Here is an 18,526-nt window from a genome sequence, read left to right as displayed (position 1 = left end):
TTGGTTCAAAGCAAGTATCTTCCATATAAACAATTAAAGGACTCTCACAAAAATTTGAAAGACTTTGGTTGATTCTCATGAGAGTAATAAAGATTCTGCACTATATGTAAGTATAAAGCATATCCTTCTAATTCTTTATAAACTATATTAGAAGAGATTAAGAAATAGTCTAGTATCATTTTAAAGGAAAAAGGGTATTCAATTTAATTCTTAATATTAAGAATTTTGAATCTGCTCAACAATTGTGTATTAATATTATCAATTGATAAAATCAGTTGAAATATAAATTCAATATGGATGTGTACTCTCATGTACACATAAAAAATGTATCAAGGGTATAAATTTATAAACTTTCTTTCAAAAGTTTTGTGAACCAACATCATATATACAATAAACAATTTTAATGTTTAAATAAGATTCCCCAAATAGTTCATGTGTAGCATTATTTGTCATAAAATCTGGAAAAATACTACATATGCTTACTTCGAGCTCAAGCTGACAGTGGAGATTTATTAGAGAACTCCAGTTTTTGCCTTCCCCTGAGAAATGTGATTTTGCTAAAAGCATAGGCACGGTTCTATGACCAATTCCAGCCTCAAGAACTATAAAAATAGAATCAATGTTCATTCTTATCATCTCTCCTTTGGGTACCAATTCAGTTGTGGGAGCTATTTTTTCAGCTTCATCTGGTTCTTCAAGAAACCACATTTTCAAATTCTTTGTATCTTTCTTTTCCCATAAATGTGCTGTAGAAGCAGCAGTTTCTTGTGGGATGGTTTCCTTAGCTGTATAAAGTGCTGAAGTTATGGTGATCACAGTATTTATGATAACTGGTGAAACCTGAGGGGAAAAATGTAAACTAAAAATTCTATACACACCACTTTAAAAAAATACATACTTCAAAGAACATTCAATATATCTACTGAAGGATCAAGAAAAATTAACACTGAACTAACATTACTACCAAGAAATAGCAGATACAATTTTTTGCCCATTAGAAGTTTTTTTTGATTATTGTAACTAATTTTAATTGTTAAATATTTACATGTCAATATCAAACTGTTCAATTTCAACTATACATACTATAGGGATGTTAACTACAGAAGCAGTCAACTGCCAATAATAAAATATATGAAAACATTCACTACAAAATGTATATTAAATATCATTTTAAAATTATGTATTATAAAATATTTCCAAAAACAGCTTCTTTTTTGCTTATTTAACAATTCAAAGTTGCTATAATAATGGCATATTTCTAAGTTTTATTAATTTTTTTAAAAAACACTACAGATCTGAATGATTGACTATATTGTAACTTACCTTCAGTGTCAGTGATTTTACTGATAAATCAATCACCTGTGGATCTGTACTTATCTGAGTAGCTTGACAGAATAAGTCACAGGGCTGCAAAACCTATGAGAGAACAACCAATACTATTAAAATAACATTGTTCTTATAATATTTTTATTTAAAGACTTGCCCAGTAATAGATAACAAACAAGTTAGTAAAAGTAACTATATTAAAAACAAGTGAATCAATAAGACATTTCTTAAATAGAAAACAAACTGTGGTTACCAGGGGGGAAGCAGGGGGAGGGATAGATTAGGAGTTTAGGATTAATAGATACACATTACTCTATATAAAATAGATAAACAGCAAGGACCTACTGTAGAGCACAGGGAACTATATTCAATTTCTTGTAGTGAGCTGTAATGGAAAAGAATCTGAAACTATCTATACATACACATATGTGTATATATATATATATATATATATATATATACACATATATATATATATATATATATGTATAATTGAATCACCTTGTTGTATACCTGAAACTAACACTGTAAATTGACACTTCAATAAAAAATAAGAATTAGAAAAAACACATTCTAAAATTATCCTCTTATTATTTATAATAAACAGGAAGTACTAAAAATATTAGCAACAATATTAATATAACAAAGTAGAAGAATTTCTTAAATATGCTTAAATACATGAAAATCCCAAAAACTTGTATTGTATATTTTATTTTACAGTAGTCCCTTGGTATCCCTGGGGTATCGGTTCCAGGACACACACACTTGTCCCCTGTTACCTTCTCTCTACCCACTGCATATACTAAAATCCAAAGATGTTCAAGGCCCTTACATAAAATGGCACAGTATTCAACAAAAACCCAAACTACTCAATTAAAAAAACTGGACAGAGGAGCCAAATAAACTTTTTCCAAAGATAAACAGATGGCCAACAGGCACACAAAAAGATGTTCAACATTACTAATTATTAAGGAAATGCAAATCAAAACCACAGTAAGGTATCACAAAAAGGCAAGAAATAACAAGTGTTGGAAGTATGTGGAGGAAACGGAACCCCCCCACACTGTTGCTATAATAATGGCAAGTTTTATTAATTTTTTTAAAAAGACACTACAGATCTAAAGTGCCTATCAACAGATGAAGAGGTAATGAAAATGGGGTATGTGTGTTTACATATAAATATGTGTGTGCGCTGTGTGTATATACACATATACATACATGGAATACTACTCAGCCAAAAAGGTGAAATCTTATCTTGCCATTTGCAACAACATGGATGGACCTTGAGGGTATTATGCTAAGTGAAGTAAGTCATGTGGAAAGACAAATACTCTTATGATTTCACTTATACATGTAATGTGAAAAACAAACAAAATAAATGAACAAATGAAACAAAAACAAATATATAGATACAGCGAACAAGAGTAGAAGTTACAGAGGCAAAGATCAGGGGACAAAATGGGTAAAAGGGGTCAACTGTATGGTGAATGATGAAAACTAAATTTTTGTTGGTGAGCATGCTGTTGTGTATGCAGAAGGAGAAAAAAGATACTGTATACATGAAACTTATATGTTATATACCAATATTACCTCAAAAAAAAAAAAAAGAGGGAATAGTACAGTTAGTTGTCTGTATCCACAGGTTCTTTTTTGTGGATTCAACTGCAGACTGAAGTACTAAAATAAAATTTTATCATGGTATTTTTCCATTATAAAATGAAATGATCTATATAGGACAAGCTACAAAAGATAAGAAAAAACTATAAACACACTAGATTTACTAAATAATTCTTAATATAATTATAAATTAACTGAGTTTTCCCTAACTATAGTAAGCATAAATCTGTCCTGCAGTCCTTAGTTACTCATGGTCCTTCCAAATGCAAAATATATTTACTTTCTCTTAAGGTCCCTAACAGTCTTCTCCCATTGTAGTCCAGAGTTCTGCACACCATCCACTGCACAATGGTGAGGAGTCACTCCAGGACCTTGCTTATGATATGTAATCTCTCCCTATCCATTAAATCATTGATGTCTCTGTCACTAACTCCGGGCTCTTTCTTCATCTTGAAGAGGGGTGAGTACAAGCCTTTTAGGTCTGCAAGGTGTAGCCCAACACTAGCCCAAAGCAGTTTTGAAATCCAGCCAGGTAAAAGAGTTTCTTGATTAGATTCAAAGTCTACGAATAATTCTCTGTGGCTTTCAACTGCACTCTCTGAGATAGCCTTCCTTTTTTCAAAAAAGGTAGCACAAATTTGCAGCTGAGTAGTTATATCATCCTGCTTCCTGTCAGTAGAATTTTGAGGGGTCCAAGAGTCTCTATTTTATACTCTGTCTCTCTCAGTCCATGCTCGCAGTGTTTCTCCTAAAACAATTTTCTCAAGGACCTTGATGGCTTTCTATACATTTTATGAGGTTTCATTTCATTTAAGCTGCATTCACAGATCTTTTTTAGATGATCATGGCTTTCTGCTCATATGGTTAAGGGAAGACATCCTTATGATTCCCAGAGGCCCTCCTCTGGTTTGATTGAAAAGATCTGTGAAACACACATTAATCTCTTGCAATTACATATTCTTTTCTCTGTGCTACACTTATGGCACATTTCTGACTTGTAGCACCATATGCTATTTGGAAGGCTGAGAATTATCAAAGTCATTAAGTTCTGGTTCTTTTTGTTTAACTGTTTCCCCTCAAATTTATCTCTCTGCTCTAGCATTTTTTCTATAAACAATAAGAGACCAGACAGAACCTTCAAATCAGGCAGCTTGGAAATCTCCTTAGCTATATACCTATGTTTGTCACTTACAAGTTCTCCTTTTCACATAACTCCAAGACACAATTAGCAAAGCTTTCTGTCAGTGCAAATCAAGCCATCCCCCTACTTCCAATAACATGTCCTTTACTTCATTCTGAGCCCTCACTGGCAGCATTCTTAAATGACCATATTTCTACCAAGAGAGTTCAACTAACTTAGGCTTTCTCTATCATTCTCTTCAAAATTCCTCCAACTTCTACATTTCTCTGCTTACTTCCCAGTTCCAAAGCTGCCCCCACATTTTAAATAACTGCTACAACAGCATACTACTTATATACAAAAATCTGTATTTGTTCTCCTATTGCCACATACAACAAATCACCACACAATTAGTGGCTTAGAATACCACAAATTTATTATCTACCCATTTTCAGGGGTCAGGAATCTCACTGAAATCAGATGTCAGGGTGCTGTGTCCTCGTCTAGAGGCTTGACTAGGGAAAGATCTGTTCCCAAGCTCCTTCATGTTGTTGGCTCGAATTCATTTCTTTGTGGCCCAGGCCTGAGATTTCCATTTGCTTGCCAACTTTTGGCCAGGGACTACTTTCTACTCCTGTTAGTCCCTCACAGGTTCCTGACATGTGGCCTTACTGACATGGCAGTTGGCTCCTTCAAGGCCAGCAGAAAAGCATCTCTCTGATGTTTCACCATTTTAAAAATTAGGTTAGGTCCACTGAGAATCTCTCTTTGTTAAAGTTAAATAATTAGCAATCTAACTATATTCATTGGTCCTGTCCACACTCAAGGGAAGGAGACCATACTGAGCACATGCAACAGGAGGCAGAAATCTTGAAAGCCATCTTGGAATTCTGCCTACATTAAAGATGGAAAATAAATCAAAAAAATATATATATATAACCTCTAAACCTATTCTCCAAAGAAAGCACATCAAAATCTACTACTATTCTAATAAATCAGAAAGATCAACTGGTACATGACTTAAATATTCAGTATATTATATCTTTAAACTTCAGGGATAGAATATTGTAACCACATTGCAATATATAATCTAAGACTTTAAACATAAAATTTGTGTTATTTTGTCTTTTTAGAGAAGGCAAAAAATAAAAACAAAAATACTATTATAAACACATATAAAAATTTCTTATAACTTGGAAATTTTTAATTGGCTTTTTAAATAGTTCCTTCATCCAAATAAACATGAAGGTGTGCTTTGATCCTTAGCCAATTCCTATATTTTCAAGTCTAATTAAGCTACCTAGAATTAAAAATGCAGCTGGTCCTTAACAGTAAACATGTTCATGCCAAAACTATATTACAGTCAAATTTTCCATAATATAGTCCATATAGATCAACTTAATAATGTGGAAACATTTCTTAAAATGGAATTATTTTCCTACTAGTATGATTTTATTGTCTCCAGCTACGTCCATTGTGACTTTACTGATATTTCTATCATTTTTTTTCCCTCCTTCCTACTCTCATCTCTCACCATACTGCTCCCAGTCTCATACGATTTTTACTACTGGTGCATTTCTTTCCTGATGATACTGCTTCCCCTTCAAAGAAGCAATCTTAAGCTAACTAACATCTACAGAAGCCTACAAGAGCTGATTATAAATTCTCTACTTTAAAAACACTGCCTTGGTGGTGGGAAGGACTGCTTCAAGCTGAGGATGACTAAATACTAAGAAAAAAGTTAGGGTATAAGAGGATAGATGTTGGTATGTGGGTAGATGTGTGGTGGGAACTTGCACTCTCTGGAACCCAGGTACTCTGCATACAGTATCTCTTAAACCTGAAACACACTCTGGTAACTCCTCTATTCCCGTTTAACTAACTTCATCATCTTTCAGGCATCAGCATAAACGTCTTTTCTACTGAGAAGTCTCCCTTGCCTACTACTTCAGAACAGTTATATATAGTCTTCTATATATAGTTCTAATTAACAAACAGAATACAAGAACAAACTAAAATATCCTCAAATTTAGGATTAACCCATAAATGTAAGGCTGGTATGCCATAGGACAATCAATGTAATTTATCATCATAATAATAAAAACTACTATTGTTTTTTCAACAGACAGCAGTAAGCAATCAAAAAAATTCAACACTTATTCATGATTAAGATTCTCTCAAAATTTCATGTGGAATTTTATCAACATACTAAGGGTCTCATATTTAAATTCAAAAGAAAATATTAAAATTATAGTACTATCACCTCGCTTTTAGCACAGGAATACAATGAGGATGAATCCTTGTGGCCATTGAAGCAATAAACAAGAATGTAGCTTTTGCAGATGATTTTTGGTTAAGTCTAATATTAATAAAAATATTAGTACAAGTAATAAGTTTAGAAAAGTTAGAGAGTAAGATAAATTCATGAAAAAGCTGACAACTATTTACAATAGATATAAAATAAATTATATATCTGGATCATGATTTAGCTTTTTAAAAAAGGAAAATTTAAAATACCTAAAGGAATTTAAGAATTTTAAAGATTATTATAAAACCTAATTGGTGAAACAGACATAAGTAAATTTATAGTCTATAGGTAGCAAAGATGAGAATATCCTATGTTAATGATTGTGAAAATTTAGGGTCATTTATCCTCTAAAATTAAATTCTAATAGGAAAAAAGTATATATACCACACTCTCCATACGTCTTCTTGAAGTTCATGAATCTTTTTTTTTAAGTTCATGAATCTTTCATAAGCATACATGAAATGAACCCGAGAGACGAATGATGAATTAAGAAACTTTTTTCTAATATAAAATGACTATGATACCAATTAAAGTTCAACAAATTGCAACTTATCAAAATATACATAGCTTCCTAATTTTTTTTTTTTTTGGTAGGGGAAGGTTGTTAGGTTTACTTATTTATTTTTAGAGGAGGTGCTGGGGATTGAACCCAGAACCTCAGGCATGCTAAGCATGCACTCTACTGCTTGAGCTACACCCTCCCCCCTAAAATATACGTTGCTAAAACATCTAGTTGACCGTAAATAATCTTTTCAAAGATTCCTATTCAAAATTTCCTATAATCATAGATGTTTCCCTTATATGGATGCCCAGCTAAAGATATCCCTTTTTAGACTTCTGTTTCAAAATCTCCTATAATCATAAATGTTTCCCTTACATGGATGCCCACTTAAAGATATCCCATTTTTAGACTTGTTTCCATCTGTGAAGGAAGAAACTTGTGGGAAAGCAACAATCCACCTACAAGTTGTAAAGTCCTATTTTTAAAAAGTCTGCTTAATGTAGAAGAAGGAAACTGGAACACTCTATCACCATATACAAAAATAAACTCAATATGGATTAAAGACCTAAATGTAAGACCACTACTATAAAACTCTTAGAGGAAGACTTGCAGAACACTTGAACACTATTTGACATAGACTGCAGCATTATTTTTTCGATCCCTTCCACAAAGCAAAGGAAATAAAAGCAAAAATAAACAAATGAGACCTAATATAACTCAAGAGCTTTTGCAGAGCAAAGGAAACCACTAACAAAATGAAAAACAACCTACTGAATGGGAGAATATTTGCAAGTGATATGACCAATAAGGAGTTAAATATCCATTATGTATAAACATCTCACAAAACTCAACGTCAAAAAAAAATTTGATTAAAAAATGAGCAGAAGAACTGAATAGACATTCTTCCAAAGACGAAAGGCAGATGGCCAACAGGCATATGAGAAGATGCTCAGCACTGCTAATCACCAGGGAAATGCAAATCAAAACCACAGTGAGATACCACCTCACACCTGTCAGAATGGCTATCATCAAAAAGAATATGAATAACAAATGTAGGTGAGGATCTGGAGAAAAGGGAACCCTTGTACACTGTTGGTGGAAATGTAAATTTGTGCAGCCACCACCATGGAGAAGAGTGTGCAGATTCCTTAAAAAACTGAAAACAGACTTGCCACATGATCCAGCAATTCCACTCCTGGGCATATATCCGGAGAAAACAAAAACACTAGTTTGAAAAGATACACGCACCTCAATGATCACAGCAACATTGTTTATAACTGCCAAGATACGGAAGCAACCCAAGTGTCCATCAACAGACAAATGGATCAAGAGGATGTGGTATATATACACAATGAAACACTACTTAGCTTAAAAAGAATAAAATTTTGGCATTTGCAGCAACATGGATGGATCTGGAAGTTGTTATGCTAAGTGAAATATGTCAGAGAAAGACAAATACTATATGATATTGCTTGAATGTAGAATCTAAAAAATACAACAAAGTAGTGAATATAACAACAAAAAAAAGCAGACTCACAGAGAGAACAAACTACTGGTTACCAGTGGTGAGGGAGGCAATAGAGAGGTAAAGGATTAATAGGTACAAACTATTAGGTATAAAATAAGCTACAAGGACATATTGTATAGCATGAAGAATATAGCCAATATTTTAAAATAACTATAAATAGAGTATAATCTGTAAAAATTGTGAATCACTATATTGTACACCTATAACATATAATATATGTAACATGTAATTCTTCTCTTGGAAGAAGTGAGTATGTTCTATGGTTGAACAAAGACAAGTATGGATTACTTTTGTGGACAAAGGAAGAAATCTTTGAGTGGACTGTGAGAAGAACCTCTAGATGCCACCTCATACCTGTTCTCTTTTTCTTCTTCAGTAAGAGAAGTTTTAGCTGAGCCTAAGGTAGCTCAAAAAAAAAAAAAAAAAGACCACCTTCTCCAAACTTTTGTTGCAGATAAGGGTGGCCGTACAGCTATATTCAAGCCAAAAGGATATGAACAGAAGAAATATATGTTAAATTTCTGAGTCATAACCTAAAAGAGAATCAGTATGCCCTCCATTTTCTATTTCCTCTCTTTGCTTAGGGGTGAGCCATCAGCCTTGAAAACTAGGGAGACAGTCCACCCTATATCCTAACCAATATACACGTATTTACTTATGACAAAATCACATCTTACATTTCTGTTGATAATATTTATACTTCTATTATTCCTGTAGAAACCTAACCATTTTTATTAGTGTTTAGTAAGAGTACTAGAAGTCAGATAGTTAACTTGAAAAGATGTCTTTGAAGAAATTAATTTTAAACAGTTATGAAGAAGAGGAAGTCCAAGAGGTAGTAAAAAATAAAATACAAATGTGAAGTTGTCAAAGCAAATAGCTGATACTTCAAATAAGCCATATGGGAGAAAAGCAAAAACACATCTGAGCAAAAATGTCCAGAGGGGGAAGAAAATTAAAAATAATAAAATCGAAACAACACAACAAACAATTGGTAGAAAGTCTCAAAGGCTTAAATGCAGTGCAGAATTGATTAGAAACTCAGAATAGAATCTTAATTTAGAAGTGTCAAGAAAAAAGCAACTTCTTAGTGTGATTATTCCTACAAATAGATAAAACAATGAGGAAAACTGGAAAAATGACAAAGTTTCAAAGATGGTGTAATAATAATCTAGGCTCTCCAAGCAGAAAGAAGGTATTTTACAGAGAAAAGTTGTAAAGTATGTAGGCAGTTTCCTAAAGTGGTATACACTATATACAATATAGCTTACAATTAAGTAGATGATTAAATAGTAAACTCACAGTAGTGATTTTTCCTTTTCTCTTGACTGGAAGAAATGGGCATGCTCTGACTTGGAGATCTTTAATGGCAGCAGTCATTGTATTATTTTCAAAGTCACCTTTCCAACAAATTTCACATTGTGTTGTAATGACTAAGGCAGGAGCATCATTTCTTGTCATATCAGCCACAAACACAATTTCAGGATTTTTAATAAGGACATTAATTTCCCACTTCTCTGATTCCTGTATAGGCACTAAAATAGAAATAAAAATGTTTTAAAATAGCTATAAATATTTATTATTTATCAAAAATTATTATTTACAGGAAAACACTAAGCCTAAGTAAAAAGTAAAATGAAAAAATCTTAGGTCCCAAAGAAATTTAGTGCAACTCTTTTGAGTACAAGATTTGAAGAAGCTATAGCCATAGAACATTTTAAAATGTGGGGGAAAAAACTCCACCATTTAATGGAAGACCTGGAAATAAATCTAGTTTCCAATTCTCAGCTTGACAGTTTTCACCTATACCACAATGAATGAAATATGTAAAAGATAGTAGAAAACTATAAATATAACAAAAATAAAAGAGGATTTTAAGTTAAAGTACTATCTTTAAGTATGAGAAGTAGTGGCTGATTTGTTATTCCTTCTCCTTGATTACCTCCAACAAATTCTTTCAAAATATTGTCTTCAGAAAAGTACAATTACTTATTTTAATATAGATCTCATAATTTTTAAGCCCAATATATATTTACACCTTGAAAAATATGCAAACTGTATATCCTATCAGAAAATACATTTAAGTTTTCCTCTTAACCTCTGAAAAATAAAGATTTTTAACTTATTAATCCACTTAACTTCATCATCTAGAAGGTTAATCAAGGTAAGAGCTATTACAGCACTTTCATAACACAGATATCAAATATTTCAGCCAATAACTAACCTTCTTCTTTAGCAGGCCATGTTTGAACATTGGTTTCTACAGCAGTGCCTGTGGTGTAGGCCTCAAGAAAGACATTTGCAACGGTCAGGAGAAATTCCACACTTGCACAAATATACATTTCTTGAAGGACTAAATCAGCCACCCATCCGTCTCTGACTTTCCTATACCGTACATCCATCATGTCCTTTTTGTCAAACCCAACTGTCAGTCCTATCATTCTGAAAAAACACCATAATAACAATTCCTATGAGTATATTACAAATAAACCAAACACATCAATAAAATTCAAAGATCTCTTATCCCCTTCATGGACAGCAAACCAACACTCTGAAAGTCATTTCTCCAAGGAAGTTCACAGCGTACTCCAAACCACAGACTTACAGACTTCAAGAGCACAAATGTTTCATAAATTAGGAAGTACATCCTTAAGAAATTATCAGAATTTTCAATCTCAGCATATTTTTTCTTCTCAATTTTTCATGTTTCCCATTACAGTTTGCATGGATTAATAATTTAGATAATACAGATTAACTTAAAAACCAATTTAATTGCATTGATCATTTCTATTTACCCAATCAATCAAACACTCAGTAAGAAAAGCACATAACTGAACCAGGGTATTTTATGAGACTGATTCGCTGCCTGCTGCGCTAAGAGGGCAGATTGAACCAGGGTATTTTAAATGTTGACTTAGAACCACGAACTCAATTGCACTGAATCTCCGAGGACCTTAGGATGTACCCAGAAAATGAACATGCAACTTTGGGAATAAATTCTATAAAATATATCAACCATTTCTCAAGTAAAATCTCAGAACACTATTACCTAGGAGTCGCCTTCTTGACATGAGGCCTTTTGTCATCTAAAATACAGTTCTTTAATGAGAAGGAAGAAAACGTTGAGTCATCTGTATACATTTTTAAAGTACTTATAATATTCTCCAACTTAAATTCAGCAAGATTCAGAGAAGGATCACGAATATCTGTGAAGGAAGTCTGTGGAAGAGGAAATCAATCAAAATTTGACACAAAAACAAATGTAAAACACGTTTTAAGATATAAACTACTACATTCTCTATCTCCAAAGTGCTCATAATGAAAGGCAAAAGAATATTAACTTTAATTAAAAAATTTATTCTTCATATCACTGGCTATAGGAAAGATAATTCATTTTAAAAGGGAAATGGCTAAATTATTTTATTATTAAAGCAAAAAGATCAATAACTTTTCTGAGGAACAGATATACGCCAAAATATACATGAAATACTCACAAATGCTATTTTAATAGACATTTGCCTATATAATTTTCACCAAGTGAGAATATATTTTCTTTTCTTCTTCAACTTACCTGTTTAGGACCCGGACTATACAGTGCCATGGTAAGATAATCAGTTTTGAAACTCATATTTAGTGTTGTCTTAACTTGAGAAGGACGTGAATGTACTTCCACCACAGCAGCTGTCACTACAGTTGTTCCTTGGAAAAATTAAAGTTATTGGATAAAAGAAAAAAGTCAGATAGTGGAACTCACTAAAATAGCGTTGAAATAGATTTAAGTGAATTATTAAATAAATGGGTATAATATAATGTTTTTCAAAAAACTTTTAAGATTTAACAATTTAGATGTTGAACTCACTAACTCCTGGCTTAGCATTCATTACATAAAAACATGGGAGTATTAATTAAGCTCTTGGTTTATTTCTAAAAAGCTCTTGGTTTAATTTTTGTAAAATGGGAATAAGAGAAGTAACCACTGAGTTTGTTTTGCAAATTAAGCAAAATAGCATGTATAAATCGTGTACTAGAGTATGTGGTATATTAGTTTGGAATTTAAATTTTATTTCAAAAAATAAAACCAAACAAGATAAATTAGATGATATTTAGAAAAATCATTCCACTAAGCAAAAGGATCCAAAATTTAATTTTCTCTAAATTTTATATAAACAACATATTATATACACATGGTATGTATTAAATGGACATATAATAAAAACACAGCAATTCCTAATTCTTGTTTTACCTGACTCCAGAAACAAGTACCACCATGCCAGGTAGCTTATTTTTTTACTTTAGGCAAAATTTGTATCACTGAAATACACAGATCTTATCTGAAAAATTCAATGAGATTTGATGAATGTATACGTTCATGTCATTAACACTCCAATAAAGATACTGAACATTCGTATCACTCCAGAAAGTTCCCTTTTTCCTACCATTCTAATTTCAATCACCTTAGATGAGTTTTGTTTGTTCTTAAATTCTGTATAAATGAAGTAATATATCATACTCTTTCATGTTTAGTTTCTTTCAACTGACATGTTATTTTGTTTCAGTAGCTCATTCTCTCTGATGCACTCTGAAAATGCATTCTATGAAAATACACAGTATGAAAAATAAACAATTCATCCATTCTAGTATCAAAAACATATAGGTTATTTCCAGATTTGAGCTATTATGGATAAATCTGCATATATTACAAGGTAAGTAATTTTGTGTACATATGCACTTATTTTGGAGTGGGGTGTGGGTAAAAACTTGGGCCTGTAATTGCTTGTTATAGAGTAGGTGTATATTAATTGCCAAACTCTCAAAAATAGTTAATATTATTTCACATTTCTGACAGCAATATTTGAGAGTTTCAGCTGTTTCACATTCTCATCAACATTTGGTGGTGTCAGCCTTTTAAACTTTAGTTTGGTAAACTGAAGTTTTCCTGAAAAATAACTGTATTAGCACCTTTTCATGTGCTTACTGTCCATTTAACATATCTTTTCCCAAGTAGCCAAATCTTCTGGTCATTATTTCATTTTTTAAAAAGTTCCTAATTTCAAGGAGTTCTCATGTATTCTAGATAAAAGGATAAGGTCAGATACATGTATCATGAATGTGTCTCCTAGTCTGAAGCTTAACTTTTCACAATCTTAATACTATCTTCTGATGAGCAGAAGTTTAACATTTTGAAGTCTACTTTATAAAGTTTTCCTTTCATGATTAGAGCTTTTGTACCTACCCAAGAAATCTTTGGCTATCCTATGAAGATATTCTTTCATGCTTTCTTCCAGAAGTTTAAAAGTTTTTGCTTTCAAATATATGCCTTTTATCCATCTCAAATTAATTTCTGTGTATGATGTGAAGGGACAAGGTTCAATTTTTCCTACATTTACCTAGTTGCCAACAGCCCCATTTGTTAAAAAGTTCATCCTTTCCCTATTGTCTAGTCCTTGTTGAAAGTAAGTTTACTTGTATATCTTCTGGACTTTCTATTCTGTTTCATAAATCTATTTTTCTATGCTATGCTATATCCATACCGACTTAATTATTGAAGATTTACTATAAATTGTGAAATTCGACAGTGTATGTCTTTGTTCTTCTTTCTCTGTATATATAGTGTATACACAGATATATATACATACATACATACATATATATAAATGGCTCCATCCTTAGCATTTCTATATAATTTTTAAGTAATTTTTCGATTTCTGTTAAAGTTTGATTGGGATTATGTTGAATCTATGAATCAACATGGTGAGAAGTGACATTTAAACAATACTGAGATTTTAACAATGAGATTTTTCAATGCACAAACATGGCATATCTCTTCATATATTTAAGTCACTTAGTTCTTCTCAGTCAGTATTTGGTATTTTTCAGTGTAACAGTCTCATATAATTTCGTTAAACTTCTTCCTAAGTATATTATTTTTTGACATTATTGAAAATAGTTTTAATTTTATTTCTTAATTGTCACTGATACAACTGATATTTACATATTAACATAGTATCTTGTTAAAAATGCTAAATTGATTTCTTAATTCTAGGAATTTGTTGAAGACTTCTTAGGGTTTTCTATGTAGTCAATATCACACTTAGAAAAAGTAACACTTCCTAATGCATTTTAGAAAGCAAGCATTACCCTGGTACCAAAAACCAAAACAGAAAAAGCCACTTCAAGAAAAGAGTATCACACACGAATATCCCTCATGACACAGCTATACAAATTCTTAACAACATAATTAGCATGCTGTGTTTAGCGTAATTAGCTTTTTTGGGGGAGATTCCAACTTTTTAATTTTCCCTATACACAAAACAAAGTAAAAGAGATAATACAGGATTAAACTACAAAAGCATTTAACCGGTAAAACACACATACACAAAAAAAATCTGGATAGGAAGAAAAGCTTATTTACAATGAGGAAACATGTAAATTAAGGTAGTTTGTAGTTTTCACATGAAACATTAAAGAAGAAAAGTCAAACATATGCTACATGGGTGTCACTGTTTACAGTAACACTGAAGAAGAGAAAACAACACTTATTTAGGGACAGATTACCACGAAGTCCAGATTTTATAGCATCAGTGCAATAAATTCATAAAACTATATTACAGCCAGTTAATCTATTTAATTCTGATATTTATCATTCATTTTCTCTCACCAGTCTTGCTAAGAATTTATCAATTTTTATTAGTCTTTCCAATGAAAATGATTTTTCACTTTGTTATTTTTTTCTACTGTTTGTTTCTTTTTCATTGATTTTTACTGTTTTCTGTATCACTGCCTTTATTTTTAGTTTGATTTGCTCTTCTTCTTCTAGTTTTCTGAAGTGAAAGATTTGATCTTTGATTTTTAACTCTTATTCTTTCCCAGTACAATCCTTTATGGCACCAAATTTCTTTCGGCACTGCTTTAGTTGCATTCCACAACTTTTGACATGTTTTATGTTCATTATCTTCCAGTTTAAATAATTCTCTGATTTTCCGTCTCCTTTCTTTATGGAACCATCTGTTATTTCAAAATTATTTAATGTCCAAATATTTCAAGCTTTTTAGACATCCCATTGCTACTGATTTCTAACTTAATTCCATTTGGTCAGAAAACCTTATGGCCCCCCCAAATGGTTTATTTTTGTGAATATTCCAGGAGATCTTAAAAAAAAGTGTATTCTGCAATTGTTGAGTGAAGTATATTAATGTTAACTAGGTCAAGCTTGTTAACAGTATTCAAATGTTCTATATTTTGATTTCTTTTGTCTATAGTCTATCAATTAACTAAGAGTGATGTGCTAAGTAATCTACTATGATTTTGTATATGTGTATTTATTTCCTCCTCTAGCTGTCAATTTTTGCTGAATATATTCTGAAGCTGTTATTAGTAACACACATCTAAATTTATTTCATTTTATTTGTGCATTAATTCGTTCAAACTTATTTAGAAAAACTTGTAAAGAGAAATTTATGAGACAATCAGGAAAAAATATGAAGTTAACTAGATTTTTTGAAGTTAACTAGATATTTACATGTTTTAAAGGGAGTATTGCAAATGTTTTAGGGGTGATGATGTTACTATGACTATATTCAAAAAGTAAAGTTCACACTGCTTATAGATGAATAGTAATTAAAGGTGTAACATCTGAGATTTGCTTTAAAATTATCTAGTGGGCTGGGAGTTGGGGGAAGAAAAAGAGGAGAATTTTGGCAGTAATAAAAGCAGCCACATGATACTAAGTGTTGAAATTGGGTAATGGATACCTGTAGGCTCATTACCTTATTCCTTCTACTTTGATGTACGTGTAAACATTTCCAGAAGAAAAGGATTAAAACAGTAATATATTTAAATGTTTATTTTTTCCATCCATTTTAGACATTGGCTTTATACTCCTCTCTACTTAAGTCCTTATCATTTCCTCTACCTGTCCCATCTTCCTCTTTCCAACTTTGGTCATGTATGTCATTATTTCTACCTTAACAGTTAACAACACTTACATACTTATTTACATAGTAAGTCTTCCATGTGTTGTTTAACTATGGCTATGTAATAATTTTAAATTAAGAGACTAATAGCTTATTATATTTCTTCTGCTGCTACAACATCACAACTTGTGTATCTCTCAAAACAGCAGAGAGAATCTCTTCACACATTCTAAAGATGGCTCAAAATCATGCAAAATTTAGTCCACTTCACTTCTGTACCAGAATATATAGTACATATTTCTCCCTTCTTAGGAACAGAATACATGTCTTCCTCATCCATATAATATAGCTAATTAATTCCTCATTCTCCCATTTCCTTACGTAGTATAATTAACTCATTCTACATATTACATAGAATTTATATATTTTTCTTCTTTAAGACATTCTTCCCTTTTTTTCTTAAAGCATTCTGAACTCCTCTTTCCCAAGTCCTTCTAGCCCAGTAACACAGATAATTTTGGGATTCCTTTTTAATGCCCTCCTGGGTAAGTCTATTGTTTTTGGATCCTATGTTTTCCTATTTCCCAGATTCCTTGTTTGCTTTGCTAGAATATATTTTCAAACTACCAGCATACATGAAAGATACTGCAGGTTCAGTTCCAGACCAATGCAATAAAATCAGTATCACATCAAAGCGAGTCACACAAATTTTTGATTTCCCAGTACATATAAAAACAATGTTTACTCTATACTGTAGTCTATTAAGAGTACAGCAGCATTAAGTCTTAAAAAATGTACATGTATTAAAAATAATTTTATTGGAAAAATGGCACTCAGACTTGCTCAAGTCACAGCTGCCATAAACCTTCAATCAGTTAAAAAACGCAGTATCTGAGAAGCACAATAAAATGAGGTATACCTGTAATTTCTTTAGGAATGGGTAAAAGAAAGCAAACTTTGAGTCACTGGAAATCTGAATATTCTTTTCCCATTTGGATGTTGGTTTTGCCATATATATACCCTTAACTTCAAAACCATCTTCCTTAGAAATTTGGCTATATTACTCCATTGTCTTTTATCCTCCATCCATCCCAACCCATCCCATCCCACCAAGTTTCACTAATGATAAGTCTGATTCCAGTCCCCTTTCCCTCAAGCCTCTAATAGGCATCCTGGTTTTTTCCTAAACTAAAAATTTTACCTTTGTTGTTATGACATTTCATAAAAATGTGTTTGCATAAGGAGTCTTTGATTGGCTTGAAACTTGGTAGATTATTTATATCCAAGAATTTGTTTCAGTATTTACTTAGCCCTGGAGGGTTTTCTTCTATTACTTCTTTGAAAGATTCTTCTCTTCCATTTTCTCAGTCTTTCTCCTAAAATATTTATTATTCTGGAATTGGACTTTTTGAACTAAAGCTCCATCACTCTAAATCATTCTCCATTTCTGTCTTTATTTTTCCTCAATGTTACAGGAGATTGATATATTCAGTAATATATATATTACAACTCAGTACTCACATTCTAACCCCATGCTTAGTGCAACTGTTTTGTTTTAAAGTTTCAGCAATCATAATTTTAGTTTCCAATAACTCTTATGTTGGGAAGGCAAAAGGTAGTGATGGTAGGATTCATTTTATATTCTCAAAATCCTCTGATTATGAGAGTTTGTTTTCTGTTTGTTCACATTCTCTCTTGTTCCCTCAATTATTTCTGATTCATTCAGGAAACACTATTCTGTTTATCTTGGTTGCTTTCACACTTAGGTTCTTGTGATTTTCTTCATGTCTGATCATTAATATTTAACAACAAAGGACTGGGTTGGTTATTCTAGCTAGTAAGAATGGAATTTCCTATAATGTAATTAATGTAAGGTTGTTTCTGGGCTAGGATTCTGACTGAAAAAACTATGTAATATTTCAGGGCTTTACACATGAGTCTTGTGAACTAATAAGTTTAAGTTCGAGGTAGGCAGGTTTGGGGTTCCCCCAAAATGCCAGAATGAGGAGAATTTTATTCTTACAAAACAAAATCATCCCAGAAGTTCTAATTAACCCAATTTGCTGTATGTGCTGGTGCTCAACTTAGAACCTAGTCAGGGTTCCACATAGCAAATTAAATCCAACATTGGATGCAGTCTCCTTCTGAGTTACAGTTTCCTCTGTTCTATTCCATCCATCCATCTTTCAAATATTTGTTGAAATCCATCATT

The 18,526-nt window shown here is 32.0% G+C and overlaps 1 protein-coding gene across 4 annotated transcripts in view; it reads right to left on the bottom strand.

Moving 5' to 3' along the window:
• VPS13A (vacuolar protein sorting 13 homolog A) overlaps nucleotides 1-18,526 on the bottom strand; it is a 201,661-nt gene that overhangs the window by 77,839 nt on the left and 105,296 nt on the right. For all 4 annotated transcript variants that reach the window (XR_004319289.1, XM_032477879.1, XM_032477880.1 and 1 more), the window contains exons 36-41: nucleotides 11,973-12,100; nucleotides 11,451-11,620; nucleotides 10,626-10,843; nucleotides 9,704-9,936; nucleotides 1,324-1,416; nucleotides 484-840 (exon numbers count right to left, since the gene is read on the bottom strand). Coding sequence is in view for 3 of the 4 variants with exons in the window: in XM_032477879.1 (XP_032333770.1) it covers nucleotides 484-840; nucleotides 1,324-1,416; nucleotides 9,704-9,936; nucleotides 10,626-10,843; nucleotides 11,451-11,620; nucleotides 11,973-12,100 (1,199 nt within the window). In the remaining variant the exon portion in view is untranslated. The remainder of the gene's footprint in view (nucleotides 1-483; nucleotides 841-1,323; nucleotides 1,417-9,703; nucleotides 9,937-10,625; nucleotides 10,844-11,450; nucleotides 11,621-11,972; nucleotides 12,101-18,526) is intronic.

This window comes from Camelus ferus, chromosome 4 (genome assembly GCF_009834535.1).
Source record: "Camelus ferus isolate YT-003-E chromosome 4, BCGSAC_Cfer_1.0, whole genome shotgun sequence".
Taxonomy (NCBI): Eukaryota; Metazoa; Chordata; class Mammalia; order Artiodactyla; family Camelidae; genus Camelus; species Camelus ferus.
This window is presented reverse-complemented; position numbering and strand designations above follow the sequence as displayed.